This window comes from Temnothorax nylanderi, unplaced genomic scaffold (assembly GCF_030848795.1).
Source record: "Temnothorax nylanderi isolate EJ_2023f unplaced genomic scaffold, tnyl_v1.0 TNYL_tig0004_pilon, whole genome shotgun sequence".
Lineage (NCBI taxonomy): Eukaryota > Metazoa > Arthropoda > Insecta > Hymenoptera > Formicidae > Temnothorax > Temnothorax nylanderi.
The window spans coordinates 3469360-3483309 of record NW_027249066.1 but is presented as its reverse complement, the minus strand read 5'-3'; the positions used below and the strand labels follow the sequence as shown (position 1 = coordinate 3483309).

The 13950-nt window shown below is 39.3% G+C and overlaps 2 protein-coding genes across 6 annotated transcripts; one reads left to right on the top strand and one right to left on the bottom strand.

Moving 5' to 3' along the window:
- Oatp58dc (Organic anion transporting polypeptide 58Dc) lies at nucleotides 1–5713 on the top strand. Of its 5 annotated transcripts, none has more exons than XM_071710721.1 (8): nucleotides 1–283; nucleotides 709–1333; nucleotides 1855–1964; nucleotides 2487–2929; nucleotides 3064–3739; nucleotides 3955–4339; nucleotides 4603–4704; nucleotides 4785–5713. In XM_071710721.1, the coding sequence occupies exons 2-8, from the start codon at nucleotides 1000–1002 to the stop codon at nucleotides 4904–4906; spliced, it is 2172 nt and encodes a 723-aa protein (XP_071566822.1). In that variant the 5' UTR covers nucleotides 1–283; nucleotides 709–999; the 3' UTR covers nucleotides 4907–5713. The 5 variants fall into 5 exon arrangements, with proteins under 5 accessions (XP_071566822.1, XP_071566803.1, XP_071566813.1 ...); XM_071710702.1 differs by having other exon boundaries at nucleotides 695–1333; XM_071710712.1 differs by having other exon boundaries at nucleotides 649–1333.
- Nucleotides 5578–11418, bottom strand: LOC139775035 (solute carrier organic anion transporter family member 1A2). Its single transcript, XM_071710687.1, has 10 exons — nucleotides 11213–11418; nucleotides 10548–10816; nucleotides 9975–10184; nucleotides 9564–9822; nucleotides 9277–9418; nucleotides 8822–9107; nucleotides 8253–8442; nucleotides 7837–8095; nucleotides 7231–7657; nucleotides 5578–7103 (listed from the first exon to the last, which is right to left on the bottom strand). The coding sequence occupies exons 2-10, from the start codon at nucleotides 10810–10812 to the stop codon at nucleotides 6145–6147; spliced, it is 2997 nt and encodes a 998-aa protein (XP_071566788.1). The 5' UTR covers nucleotides 10813–10816; nucleotides 11213–11418; the 3' UTR covers nucleotides 5578–6144.
- Nucleotides 11419–13950: the final 2532 nt, after the last annotated feature.

Sequence of the window (13950 nt, the reverse complement as noted above, 5' to 3'; positions counted from 1 at the left end):
GTACGATCGGCTCCTTGGGGGGCGGAAGGTGGGGATCTTGAGTAGGCATAGAACACGGTCTGCACTCTCTTGCGTTTAGGCGCCTCAGTTGCGGAAGAATATCGCTCGTTTTCGGACGCGAATCTATATTTCGCGAGGGACCACGCTGACTCGCGGCCGCAGAGCGATCGGTAATCGATCGATGGACCTTTTTTAAAGGAGATCTTCGCCGCTGTAATTGACTCCGTTGACGGCGACCGCGATCGATCGTTCGAACCAAACTCGGGTCCATCCTGCATCAGCGGTAGGTGACCGCGGTTCGTGAATTTTTTGCTCGCGATATTATCGATTATTCACTCAGGAAACTTGTAATCAAATTTTACATATAACGTAGAAATACAGATTTTTAAATTCTCATAACGATTCCATATGATTAACAATTCATTATCACACTTGTCATTTAAATGAAGGTTTATTGCACGGTTTATGTATTTCTTTATTTCTTTTTTAAAACTTCATTCAAATATTATTCCGATAATACTGTTCCAACACTCACAACCTGATAATATTGTCTGGCAATCGGTGTCGGAGATTGTTGTACAAATACATTATCTTTACCGTAACTCAAAGCTTTCCATCGAGACATCTCGTCATTGATTACCCTCGTAGCATAAATCATCGAGCCGCCCGCGTAACAGTCGCAGTCAACCCCCAGATTTCCCGGTGTAGGTGTTGTTCCGGCGAGACCGAGTCGAAACATGGAGAACACGTGACCGCGTGATAAAGTGACGGGACGCGAGGAACAGTGCGAGAGGAAGAAGAGAGTAGATTTCGCGAGTGAGAGAGCGCGGGGGCGAGTCCGGACCGAACGAAAAAGCGATGCCAAGAGTCGCGAGGACGATCAAATCAGATCGGTATCGTGCGATCCGCGATTGAGGTCACTGAATTCGCTCGAAGCCCACTGCCGGTGTTAGGCGCTTGCCAGTTGCGGGCAGTCGCGACGACTAGGTCGAGGCGAAGATGAAGAACAACTCGAGAAATTCGAATCACGAGAAGAACGGGCCGGAGAACCTGAAGCTGCTGCAGGTGCCGACGACGCCGCCCGCGACACCGTCGTCGCCCACGACGCCGACCAGAGGCCTCGACGATGTCTTCAAGGAGCTGCCGATCACCGACGACACTTCGTGCGGCATATGGTGCTTCAGAGGTCCGAACCTGCAGAAATTCGCCAACAAGAAGGCATACGTGTTTCTCTACGGTTTGCTCGGTTGCATGTTTTCCGCCAGTTATGCCTATTTTAATGGTACAATCACCACCATCGAGAAGAGATTTAAAATACCCTCTAAAACGACGGGTATGTATGATACATCTTTTTATTATACTTAATTTTGTGTATTATATTGCGGAAATAGGGATAATTCACAAACATTGGAAAGACTGAAAGATTTTGCATTAGTTTCTCGCTTCTTTTTAAATAAGATTGAACGTTTAGCAAGCAAACGAAAAATTAAAATGGAACAAATCTATGAAATAACAAATTGCCATTAGTTATTCTGAATATATGCTAATAATATAATTTGTTCATTATATATTATAAATATATTATAAATATTTTGTTATTACATTTTTGTTAATTCTATTAAAATTTTATCAGTGTTATATAAACAAATTTTTTTTATTAATAATTTGCTTTACATAGAAAATAAGAGTTAGCAGCTTATTTTAATTTTAACGATTCAAAATGTTGTTCCATCAAGCTTGTAATCAAGTTTAACATTTTAAAAGCAATGTGGAATTGGCGTTCGCGTGAGGAATGCCATTAAATGAACCGCTACGGCACAATTTACGCCACATATGTGCTTTCTTCTCATGCAGGTCTAATCACAGTGGGTAACGACATCTCGCAGCTTTTCGTATCTGTCGCCCTGTCGTATTACGCAGGAAGGAGTCACAGGCCTCGATGGATCGCTTTCGGTATTTACACCGTAAGTTTTTCCACATGTATATATCCTCGGATATCGACATTTGCGATTAATGCGGCGTGCACCGCGTATTATTCGCGCGCCGTACTTTCGCGTCGGCAAGAAACGAAATCAGCTGTCGGCACACGCCCCGAGGAACGAGCCGGTAGACGTCATAACTCACCGATTGGTCGGTTCTTAATTAAATTAGGAAGCGTTAGAATCGTAGCTACGCTCATTCATGCCTCTTGCCATCGTACTCTCGTCGTCGTGTGCTTAGCTAAGCGCTCCATTCTTCGAACAGTAAAGAGGCGCTTGCGGAATGGTCTAGATGTAGAGCAGATAGCTGAGCGTGCTGCGATATTTATGACACGATAAAAAACTATGAAAAATAATGATGGAAATGAGCAATAATAAAGTTAGAATAAAATTAGTTGTTAAATTTAAAAAAGTATCACGTGGACACTTTGAAGCTCGCGGCTCATTGTCAGGCATAAATCGTTCTTGAATATTAATGAAATAATGATCCGCTGTTTATTTTATCAGGTTGTACTTTTCTGTTGTCTTACAATGCTACCGCATTTTCTCTACGGGCCCGGCGAAGACGCTCTGTCCCTGACGAAAGAATACGGGACGAAAGCGCAAGGTATGCTAAACGCAAGCGTGATTCCCGAAAAACATCGGAAATTTCTTTGTTCGGGCCAAGAAAGTCGCGGGCCGGATTGCGAGGTCGAAGATGGAAACTTCGCGCCGCAGGTGATCCTCTTCATAGCTCAATTGGTGGCCGGGGTGGGTGGTTCACTTTATTACACCCTCGGGGTGTCGTACATGGACGACAACATACAAAAGTCGAAAACGCCGGCGCTGATCAGTTTCTCGTACTTTCTGCGAATGCTGGGACCCGCCATCGGCTACGGACTGGCCTCATTCTCCTTGAAGTTCTACGTCAGCCCGACTTTAACTCCCACTATCACGATGCAAGATCCGAGGTATGTAGGACTAGCATAATCGTATCATATTGCAATTAAACAGTGATTTACTGATTTGTTGATAAATTATTGATGAAAAAATGGAAAAAATTATATTAATTATATCTAATAAATTTATATTAATGATATTTCAGGTGGCTAGGCGCTTGGTGGTTAGGATGGATCATTTTGGCCATTCTCCTCTTCATTTCCGCAAGCGTGATCGGTCTCTTCCCGAAGACCTTGCCGAGAGCGGCCGCTCGCAAAGTTCTGGCTCTGGAGCGCAATAAATCGGCCGCGAGCATTAAGGGCGAGCCGGAATCGGAGCTACCGGCGTCAATCTCGGACATGTTAAGGACGTTTAAGCGCCTGCTGACGAACACGACTCTGATGTGCAACAATCTGGCGACGGTCTTCTACTTCATGGGCTACATGCCCTATTGGATCTTCATGCCGAAGTACATTGAGACCCAGTACAAGCAATCGGCGTCCGTCTCGTCGTTGATCACCGGCACGGTCGGCTTGGTGTTCAGTGCCTTCGGGATTTTGCTGTCCGGCCTGGTCATCTCCAAGTACAAGCCGAAGGCTCGATATCTGGCCGCGTGGAACGTCATGATTGGCATTGTATCGATCCTGGGAATGATCTCCTACGCTTTTCTCGGCTGCTCGGCGAACGACAACCAGGTCGCCATTCAGCCGAACGGTGTACTGAAAACGCAACTACCCTGTAACGAGCAGTGCCACTGCGACTACGTCACCTATAATCCAGTCTGCTCCGAGCATGGACAAACGTTTATATCCGCGTGTCACGCCGGCTGCCGCAGCATGAAGGTTTGATATCATTTTGCGCAATTTTTGTGAAAAGCAATCCCATTTCAGAAAAAAAACCTGGTTACGTAAGGAGGGAGGAATTCTTTCAAAGCAAATAGAAAATTTTTGTTAAGCAATTTTTCAATGTTAGAAAAGCTTTTTAAGTTACTACAACATCCAAAGGCGAGATTTTCTGTAATTTCTGTCAAATATATTTATCTCTTTTCTTTCTTTAGCTTTACAGTAACGGCAGCAAAGTTTATACGGACTGTAGCTGCGTAAAACCGAAATTGGCTCGTTCCCTGGCGCATCCGTTTACGAACGTCACATCCTTCCCATTTTCTACCGAGGCCCCGTTGGAAACGACCGAACCCACGGTGGAGCCTTTGGGAACGGCTGTTCCGGGTTCGTGTCCGGTCGATTGTATGCAGAAGTTCTACATCTTTCTGGCGGTGGTGTGCCTCTTGAAGTTTAGCGGCGCGACTGGGAGAGCGTCGAATTTCCTAGTTTCCGTAAGATGTGTCGACGAGAAGGACAAGACGGTCGCCATGGGCTTCGGATTAATGATAATGAGCCTCTTTGCCTTCATACCGTCACCTATTTTGTTTGGATTTATATTAGGTTAGTGATAAAGTTTATTTGTACACGCGCGGGCGCGCGATTAATAACATCGACCGAGACAGATTGTCCAACGTTATCAAATTGTTATTATCAAATGGCAAATAAAGCCTCTCGATGTCTCTATTTATTTTTTTCAGTAGCATACCCTGACTTTGTTTCGAGTAATCTTTATTGTACATGTACTTCATATATCTCTATATTTATACACTCGCTTGATTACACGCTCTCTCTATTTGGAGATTAATTAATATTTTATCTTTTAGACAAGACCTGTCTCGTATGGGGTAAAACTTGCTCAGGAACGGGAAATTGCTGGCTATATAACGGCGAGGCATTGAGGTATTTGCTGAACTTTACTGCGGCCAGTGAGTATCTTACAAAATGAATTACAACGAAGGAAATGCAATTGTCATTGTTTGCGCACTACAATCTCTTTGTCATTCAGGTTTCGTAACGATCGGTACGCTATTCGACGTGGGCGTTTGGTATTTCGTCAAAGACGTGAAGATCTTTGACGAGGAGATCGAGCTGAAAGATATAGCCGAGGAGCCCGGTGAGACGCTTTAAAGAATAATTGATGATCAAGTTCAATCATCCTTTCGGCGTATTCGTTACGCGCGTGAAAAGAGACTTTGATCGAGGATCTTCAAGGAGGATCGAACGACGAACGCGAAGACCGAGCGAGAACCGACAAATAAAGACTTTACAAGTACCTTAAGCACCTTCTTAGCTATTTAAAGCTCGTAGTAACCTAGATAGAACCGACTGTTGGTAGATCACCCATGGTGTTCGCAGGAGAAGAGCGATCGCCGATCTTTTATTAATATTCATTTATTACGATTAATTATTTTTTTCGTCGTAACAGGTAAATTCGTTGTACGTATGGTATGAATATTTTCTTTATTTCGAACTTATGTTTAAACAGAAAATGATAATAAGCCCTGGGGAGGGGGTGCCAAATTAATACATATATAAAGTATATATACACTTCGTATATATCGCTTGTCGATAGTAAAAACAATGATTCACGCTACTAGCGTGAATCATCTATAAAGTTAAATGATTGTACATATAATGATTATACTGAAATAGTTAAAAAAAAAACACCGTAATTTATCTACTGATAATGAAATAATAATGTATCCGCTGTTATTAGCGCGTTAGAAATTTTTATCTATGTATAAGGTACTATAAAACAACAAGGAATTACTAACAGGTAGGCAAAATAATCCACAAAATTAGGATATAATAGATTTTAATCGTGTAATAAATATCAAAAAAATCATAATGGACGTCGTTATACATATGTTACATTTTACAAAGGATAACTAGAAATATGGAAGTATGCCATGAAATACAGCAAATGTTTTATTACCCGGCTATCCTTTATTAGAAATTTTTGGAGTACTCACGTATATGAAAATATCATATATAATCTTTATCAATCGCAAGGTATCAATTCTGCATGATAATTGGAGCAACTTACTTACGTGCTAACAACTGATATTACGATTCATAATTAAGGAAAGTGTACGTCAAATTTTACTGTTCACCTATCAAAACATGAAATTGTTAAATGGGGGGTTTTATATCTTAAACGCGACAGATGTCAGAGATAGTCTTGTGTAGCGTTGTGTACTTTTGTAGTCGAAGCTCCTTATCGCTCGCAGATATAAATTTATCGTGACGGTGCTTTTATTCGACTAATGGATTACTCATTCCTCCATAAATATCTACAGAACTACGCATCGTTTTCACGTGTGACGTGCGTCACACCTATCACGTAAGACACACCGATGGTAATTCTAAAGATCGGTTTGCTGCGCTCCTTTGCTGCCTTTAGCGATATTTTTCGGGCTGGGAGTCCCGAGTCTCTCCGAATGTGGGTCAGGACTCTTGTCTTGCAAGACATCTGGCAAGCTGCCAAAACCTGAAGAAGATTGTCCCCGAGAGGATGACCTACCGGGAACCATGGCTACCAGAGGTATGCCCATCTTACTCTCCGGTCGAGTTCTCGTGCCCTCCGTCGACTTCACCGATAACCGATCCTCGTCTAGAGTTTCCTGACTCGCGTTCTGCTCGTATCGATCGATCAGCGACTTCACGTCCTTCAAGTGCGCCGTGTTAGCACTGCCCGAGTTGCCTTTCCCGTCCGAAAACGGATCCACTATCGGTATGCCAACTTCGTTGAAGTCACCCTGTTTGGGCACGCCGCTCTCTTGACCCTCCTTCGCCAACTCGGAGCTGCTTGTCTTCGAGGGATCGTTCTGATAACCATTCGGACTCTTGAATCTGGAATTTCGGCCTCTTCGTGGATCCTCGTAGTGATCGGGATTCGGGAATCGGCGTTTAAGGGACGTGTTCTTAGACGAGGAGCGATCACTCTCGTCGTGAGTTTGATCGTAATCTTTGCTCGAGATGCGCTTTCTTGATCTAGGACCGACGCTGCCGAGGTCGCTCTCGACATCGGAATCGAGTTCCAGCGGCGTGTAATCGACTTGTGTACTCGACCGTCTCTTACTCTCGTCGCTCGAACTGTCCAGCTCGTCCTCGGACTCAAGATTTCGGATCGTCGATTGCGAATTGTGTTTTGTTGGTGGATTCGAATTCGATCGACGATCGCCCGGACCCAACGGGCCGTACTTCAGAGATGCGCTCTTCTGAGTATCTTCTTTTTTCAGTGAATTTTCTTCCGGTTTTGCTGCCTCTGGTACAATCCTTGTTTCTGGTTCAATAACCGCCTCCACTTGTCTTATTTCACCATCTGCAAATATCATCGCATTATATAGTGCCATAATTTTACGGAAAAGAGAATTTATTTTATAAAAAAGGAACTCTAGTTATTTAACGGAAGAATTATAAATTTAATATTTTTTGAAAAGAATATTTACTATTGTTGTTTAATATTTCGGGTTGCTCGACTGTTACTTGTTCGATCATTTCTTGCACTTCAACATTTTCTTGGTCTTTAAATTCAACTTCTTCGTATAACTGTATATTTTTGCAGAAAAACCAAACAAAAATTTTGACTAAAAGACAAAGTGATAAGAATAGTATTGTCAAATAACACAAGTAATGCCCGAGTTTTTCGGAATCGTGCAAATGACAAATTATCTTTTGACTGCCCCAGTATTGACACGCCTGACGCGTGGCGAATTCGTAAAGAACTTTGCCAAGAACAAAAACGAATATTGCGATCCACATCATCCAGAAGCCTATGCTGATAGCTTTGTCTTGCTTGTAGACGGATCTTATACTGATCAATACATCTCCTACGAAAGTGGAAGCGATTAACGCATACGCCAATAAAGATCCAAACTAAAACATGATAAAAAAATTTTTCATCTGCGATTGTTCATATATTATTAGATCGCAAAATTTAGTTATGTATAATATAAAACACAATTAAAATATAATTAATTATAATTCCAATTATAATCAATTAATTATATACTTATTACACCTTTAAAAACAAAACGAGTGAAAGGTGTAATTACCTCAAAAAGCATCCAGGCGGCCTGGCATTTAGTCGAATCGCACGGGCCATCTTTCGCTTGGTCATTACCCCATCCTGTCTTGTCCTCCACGCAGCTGCAACCGCTGTAGATCTTCACGTTGTCGACGTAAATGATTACGGAGCAGCCGGCGTAGCAAGGGCTATAGTACGTGAACTTTCCCAAGCTGTCGCAAATCGGTCGGAAATCGGCGTCCTTAGAGCAACGACAGTTTTTGTTGCAATATTTCAACAATGTGTTGCTACAAAAGCGTCAGTCAATAAATCTCACTTGTATGTGCAATTACCGCGAAATAAAACGGAACGTCGCAGAATGAGATACGTTAATTACGTTTTGTCTCTTTATTTTTAATATTAATGCTATTCAATAAATGTTAATTTAAGTATCGGAGTACTTACGAGCCTTTTTCTAAACCGACGACAGGTGGTTTGTCGCAAGTGCCAAAGATTAGCGCGATGATAATCGCTATTGTCAGAAGCACGATAACGAAACTGTAACCAACAATAAATCTCGCTCGTGGTTTTGCCTTGGCTAATACTAGGCCACTGATGATTACGACCAGTCCAATTACGACGGGTCTCACAATAGCTAGAACGGAACGTAAATATTGCATTTATTTTACATACAAATTATTTTAACTGTTACTTATGTAATATTTTAACTTTCTATAACGCCTTGTGACTTGGAAATTATATATATATTTTAAGTCTCAATAATTTAATCATTATGTTCCATTTACCGGTTACGTAATTCTTCTTTCATAAATAAAAAAATAAATTATAGAGATTTAGTATTTACACTTAATCTCTCTTATAGATCGATAATTAAAAGAAGACAGAATTTTTGTTTTCGTCTGTATAAAAAATAGCTATTGATAACTCCATGTTCCAAGAATTGACTTTTTAGCTGATATAATTTTTTTCTTCTTTTATCTATATGCCTTAATAGAGATATTGCTTAATCTTACTGATGATTAGCCTGGACAACAGAGGATCGTTAAATCCACGGAACATTCCTGTCGGTCTAGGTACGTGAAATCTGGACTCTAAGAAGATGTCCTCGTGCGTCATAAAATTTACAAAAGCCGTGGCGCTGAGTACTGTCGCTAGAATATTGCATATTAAAATTTTGTTAGTGATCAATCTGCATAACGACGGCCAAAAATCGGGACTGCCGACATTGGTTGTTCGGTGGGGTGCTCGGTTACGTATCGCAGCTCGATCGAGAAGTGAAGCTGCAGCTTGTTCGACAACCTAAGACAAAATAAGTATAACTACATTAACTGAAAATTTTGATCTTTTTTTGTTACAAAAAAATGCAATATAATAAGAATGGATAGATTAGTATTAATTCGGAACGCTTGCATTATAAAATCATATAGAATTTCAATTAATTTAGCAATTCGTGTTTATGTTTCTATACCTCTGAGGGTAGTCTTCTTGGGAACCACGAAAGCAGCAAGCCAGGAATCACCAATAATATGGAGAGAATTGGGAATCCAAGCCACCACGCTCCGACTTGATCCTGATATGATTGTATAATACTGAAATCTTCCGCGTCTATCCTGGGACACGAGTTAATAAGTTTAAAAATAAATGTACATATCTGTGTCTGTTTTATAATCACATTAATTAATGTAATTAATTCTTAGAGTTAGCAAACATAATAATTACAATTACGTAATTACTAAAACATATCGTAGTACTCACCAAAGGCATCCCCAACCTAAGAAGTACCCGAGAAAAACCCCGATGATCCTTACGGCGATTATTACACCGATGAAAGCGGTCACGTTCTTCCTTTTTGTGTTATCGTCTAAATAAGAAATTCCTAGTGCATAGTATGTGATATTTGCAATCCCGCTTACGATTAGTACTAGAATTAGGATAGTCATAGTAAAATAGCAAGGCTCGTCCTCCTCTGTGATGATCCTCGATGATCTGGCAGTGCATAATTCTGGACTATCATCTAAAATCCAAAATACATACTTAATGCGAAAGAAATTATTTTTTTTAAATAAATTAAATGCTAACGTGATTTTTATGTAAAAAATACTAGTATCATTTACGTATTAAATTAGAATTATTCTGTTTTGGAGTTTTATTGTTTTGAACACTAACCCGCGTACAATGACATATGAGTGATGTTTTGTGTTTCCTCGATCACACGGACACGATGTGTTAAATGGGGTATTATCAAAATGAAATACGAGACGCTTTGTAAAAGGGTTAAAGCTCCTATCCACGAAGCCCTGTGTATTCTGTCGCCCCAATATGCTACCATCAATCCTAATATAACAGGTGTTAATTCTGCTACAACAAGAATCCAATCTGAAAAAGATAAGTTTATTTAAGAAATAATGTACCTTAGATTTTTGCATCAAGAGCATCTTAAATTTATATCCAATGATTTTACGTGGCATATTGAGAAAATTTTGAAGGTTTTGATTTGTGAATTATTATTTTTTTTATTATCGAAGTTATTCTTGAAAGAAGAAAGTTACTGATGCCGAATTTTTCATATGTGATATGTTAAAAATAGCGTAATCTTATGCGAAAGACTTATATAACAATTTAATAAAGCAGTTTGCATATTTCATGCATAAAATATTTTTATGTATATAATATTGTGCAAATTTCTTTCAAGAGTTCTTTTAGTTAAATATTTTTTTACGTTGTCTATGATATACGCACCCATTAAGTAAGGATCGATTTGAAATCTTCTAGCTATTGTGGATCCCGTCACATGAAAATAAGCATATGATGCAGTTTGCACCACACCGATCCAACAAATCAATCCCACGAAGAGTTTCCGCGTTGCAAATTTCGCCAGTTTCGGGCATTGCATTTGTCCGCAACCACAATCGATTGATTGGCTGGGTATTGGATTCGCCGGTCCTGACAAACCGCCTTCCACCTCCGATCCGCTTCTTATTACTTCCGGGAAACGGACCGTCATTTTTCTGGAAAGGAATATGTGCCTTTTAATCGAGAGATCAAATATATTAAAATCTCACTCGCGCACGTGCAGACGTAGCTTTTCATTTAGTTAAGTACCGTGGAAATAGACGTAAAAAAAGATATTCCGCTACTTTCAATAAATTTTACATTATAATTTGGAATATCATGTGCAATCAAAATTAAGAAGAAAATTGCGGCAATATCTGTCTGATATCGACTTATGTGTCATCGTGAGTCATGGCGTTAGTAGAATCGTAGAGGCCTCGTCAAAAGTGATTGCGATATTGAGCGTAAATTTTTAATAAAATTAAATAATAGGAAACATTATTCGCGATAATTATTTAAGGAATCAATAAAGTTGTGATATGGAGACATACGTTGCACAGTCGTCTACTTACGTTTATTCAGGTTTGCACTGATGATAAAAACAGTTATTTTTTCGTGCTAATAATTCACCTTTGAGGTAACTTCACATGGCGACAACATCTCGCGTAAAATTTCACTCCTCGGGAAGCTCGTTTTCCGTCTTCTCACCTCTGTCCTTGCGGACAAGAAACGAAAGCGTTCAACGTGGGCGCACAGGCGCGGCACTATTCGACGACGAATACGCGCGTTATCTTCTTACAGATATGCCGCTGAGATATCTTCCGATAAAGTTAGAGTGTAATACGCTCCACGATAGGGATAACATTACCGACACCGACGTGTCGCGCGGAGGTGTGTGTATGGCGTTGGTGCTATTCGCATGAGTGCACAAGGGATAATTGTACAGCGTTCATTCTTTATCACAATACTATTGGCATTCGAATTAAACACGTATGCTAATTACGCTTAAATTTAATTTAACATTTGCTTGTGTTCGAAGATTCATTTGACAAAAGGTCAATTCTCTCGAGCAAACGCAGATTTGTTAATTCATTGAGTATGTATTATTGTTATTAACATATTAACATGGCTTAATCGCGATTTAACAGTAATTTTGGTTAGAACTTTATGAAAATTGTATAAGAAATTCTTCTCTCTCGTACATGGTTTTGAATATACAATGCATTCTTTCACACAATTTAAAAGTATTCTGCAGATTTTCTGCCGGTTAATTAAAATAGAGAACCGTAACATAAAAATATAAAAGATCTTTCGTGCTGTAAACGATCGAAGTTGACACTGATATCACATATAATTCGAGCATATAAGCATGTACAATAAGAATTATCTTTTGTCTTTATATGTAGCAGCATTATGTAATGATAGCAATCAGTTGACATTAACAAATTGATCAATCACAACAAATTTTAACATAATTATATGCAAAAACATTTTTTTTAAATAAAATTCGCAATTAAATAAAAGTCGTCATTACCTTAGATCAAGTTAAAAACTCCATGAAGCAATGCGTAAAATGTGTAATAATAATCAACTTTAGTTGATGTTTAGTGAAATTTAGTTTGAAATACAACGAACGAAATATTTGGCATAAATTTTATTTTGTAAATATTAAATATTAAATATTAAATATTTTGTAGTGACAATAAACTTGGTAACGTTCGATGTTTAGTGTTTGTTTTTTGCAGTGTACAGCGGACTTGTAAGATCACAGTGTTATCATTCGCCAAGGACTCTCGAGCGAACAGGTAGTGGCGCGAGTCGTTCCGTGTATTTTATTAAAAGTGAACTTTTAACACGAAAAGAGCAGCTTTTATGGAGACCGAAACGAATCTGCGCGAACGTAAGTAAATACCTCTTGTAGTGTATGACTTTGTATAATATTCATTTTTTACGTAATTATTACGCGAGTATATATCTTCTATTGTTTTATTTAATTAAAGTTTGCATTTAGTTTCCGATATTGCAAAATCTCTACGATTTTCTTTTCGAAGCATTGCGACAAGTGCCAAAGATTATACAAGTAAAAAGACTTAACATTTTTAGAATATAAAGCACGTTTATTTAATTATATTTTTCCTTCCTTTTTCTCCCGACTGCTGCCAACCTTCGGTTGGCGAAGAATTCGCTCTTCCTGTCCACGAGAAGTGGTCCGCTTATTACCTAACACCCTGTATATACATGTTTAAATAATTGTAAATTTAAATTTATTATATATAAATAAAAATCATTAAAAATGCAAGGTACAATATATGTGTTAAATAAGTATAAAATTTGGCGTGACGTCTCCCGACTGTTCTTTTTAAATGTGCAATTAATTATAGCGTAAAAATAAAATGTATTAAATTTTTAGAAAATTCGTATTTTTTATTCTTTTAAACTTTTTAAAACTGTTTCTTATTTATTATTATTTCGAACTTTTTAAACTTGTCTTTTTTACCGTTTAATTTTTTTAGTTTTTTGTTTTTTTATTATTATTTAATTTACTTTAGGCAGCAGTCGGGAGTCTATTTTTTTTGTTAAACTAACTCTTTACCAATTAATTTCTAAGTTCTTGTTTTTTGTATTTTGTTTTCTATTATTTAAAAAAATCATGCAAATTCCCTATTAATCGCATGTCGTAGTCGGATGTCGAAACGCAGCCATCCGATGGTCCAATGAGATAATTTCTTTTTCGAAAAAGAATTTTTCTCATTGGACCATCGGTTACGTTCCGACATCCGACTCCGACATACGACTGATTGTAGAACCGACCTAAATGAACATTCGGTGTATCACAGTTTTCTGTAATCTGAATAATTGGATTTTGGCGATTCGTATATTACTCCGCGATGCGATCCGCGAACAACGACATCAGAACGGGCCGCGGGCGCCGCGGTAACATGAGCAGTGGGAACAGAGAGGGGTAGGCTTTATACACGCATACCCGGCATACCGAACTAACCGACCGCGGCGACCGCGCATCGTGTGTAGTCACCTTACCCCCACTCTGTCCCCACTACTCATGTTTACCGCGCTCCCGCTCCCGTGAGTCCCGTATCCCGTATCGCATATATCGCGGAGTAAATACACATCGCCGGGTCCGATTGTTTAGCTTGCGAATTGCGAAAAACTGTGATACAGCGAATGTTCATTTAATTCGTGTGCTTCGCGGATATACGGATTGATATACGGATGCCGAGGTATGTCGCATTCGATAATAGTGACTTAATTTCTATTACATTCTTTCGGACGATTGATTTCGCTTTTCTCA

What these genes read in the sequence shown, in the direction of transcription:
- Oatp58dc (XM_071710721.1), top strand. Translation starts at nt 1,000, where the DNA reads ATGAAGAACAACTCGAGAAATTCGAATCACGAGAAGAACGGGCCGGAG. An exon ending in CCGGCTGCCGCAGCATGAAG is followed by an intron (nt 3,740 to 3,954) that starts GTTTGATATCAT and finishes TTCTTTCTTTAG; the next exon opens with CTTTACAGTAACGGCAGCAA. An exon ending in GCTGAACTTTACTGCGGCCA is followed by an intron (nt 4,705 to 4,784) that starts GTGAGTATCTTA and finishes TTTGTCATTCAG; the next exon opens with GTTTCGTAACGATCGGTACG.
- LOC139775035 (XM_071710687.1), bottom strand. Translation starts at nt 10,812, where the DNA reads ATGACGGTCCGTTTCCCGGAAGTAATAAGAAGCGGATCGGAGGTGGAA. An exon ending in CAAGAAGACTACCCTCAGAG is followed by an intron (nt 9,108 to 9,276) that starts GTATAGAAACAT and finishes ATTTTGTCTTAG; the next exon opens with GTTGTCGAACAAGCTGCAGC. An exon ending in GTCGGTTTAGAAAAAGGCTC is followed by an intron (nt 8,096 to 8,252) that starts GTAAGTACTCCG and finishes ACGCTTTTGTAG; the next exon opens with CAACACATTGTTGAAATATT.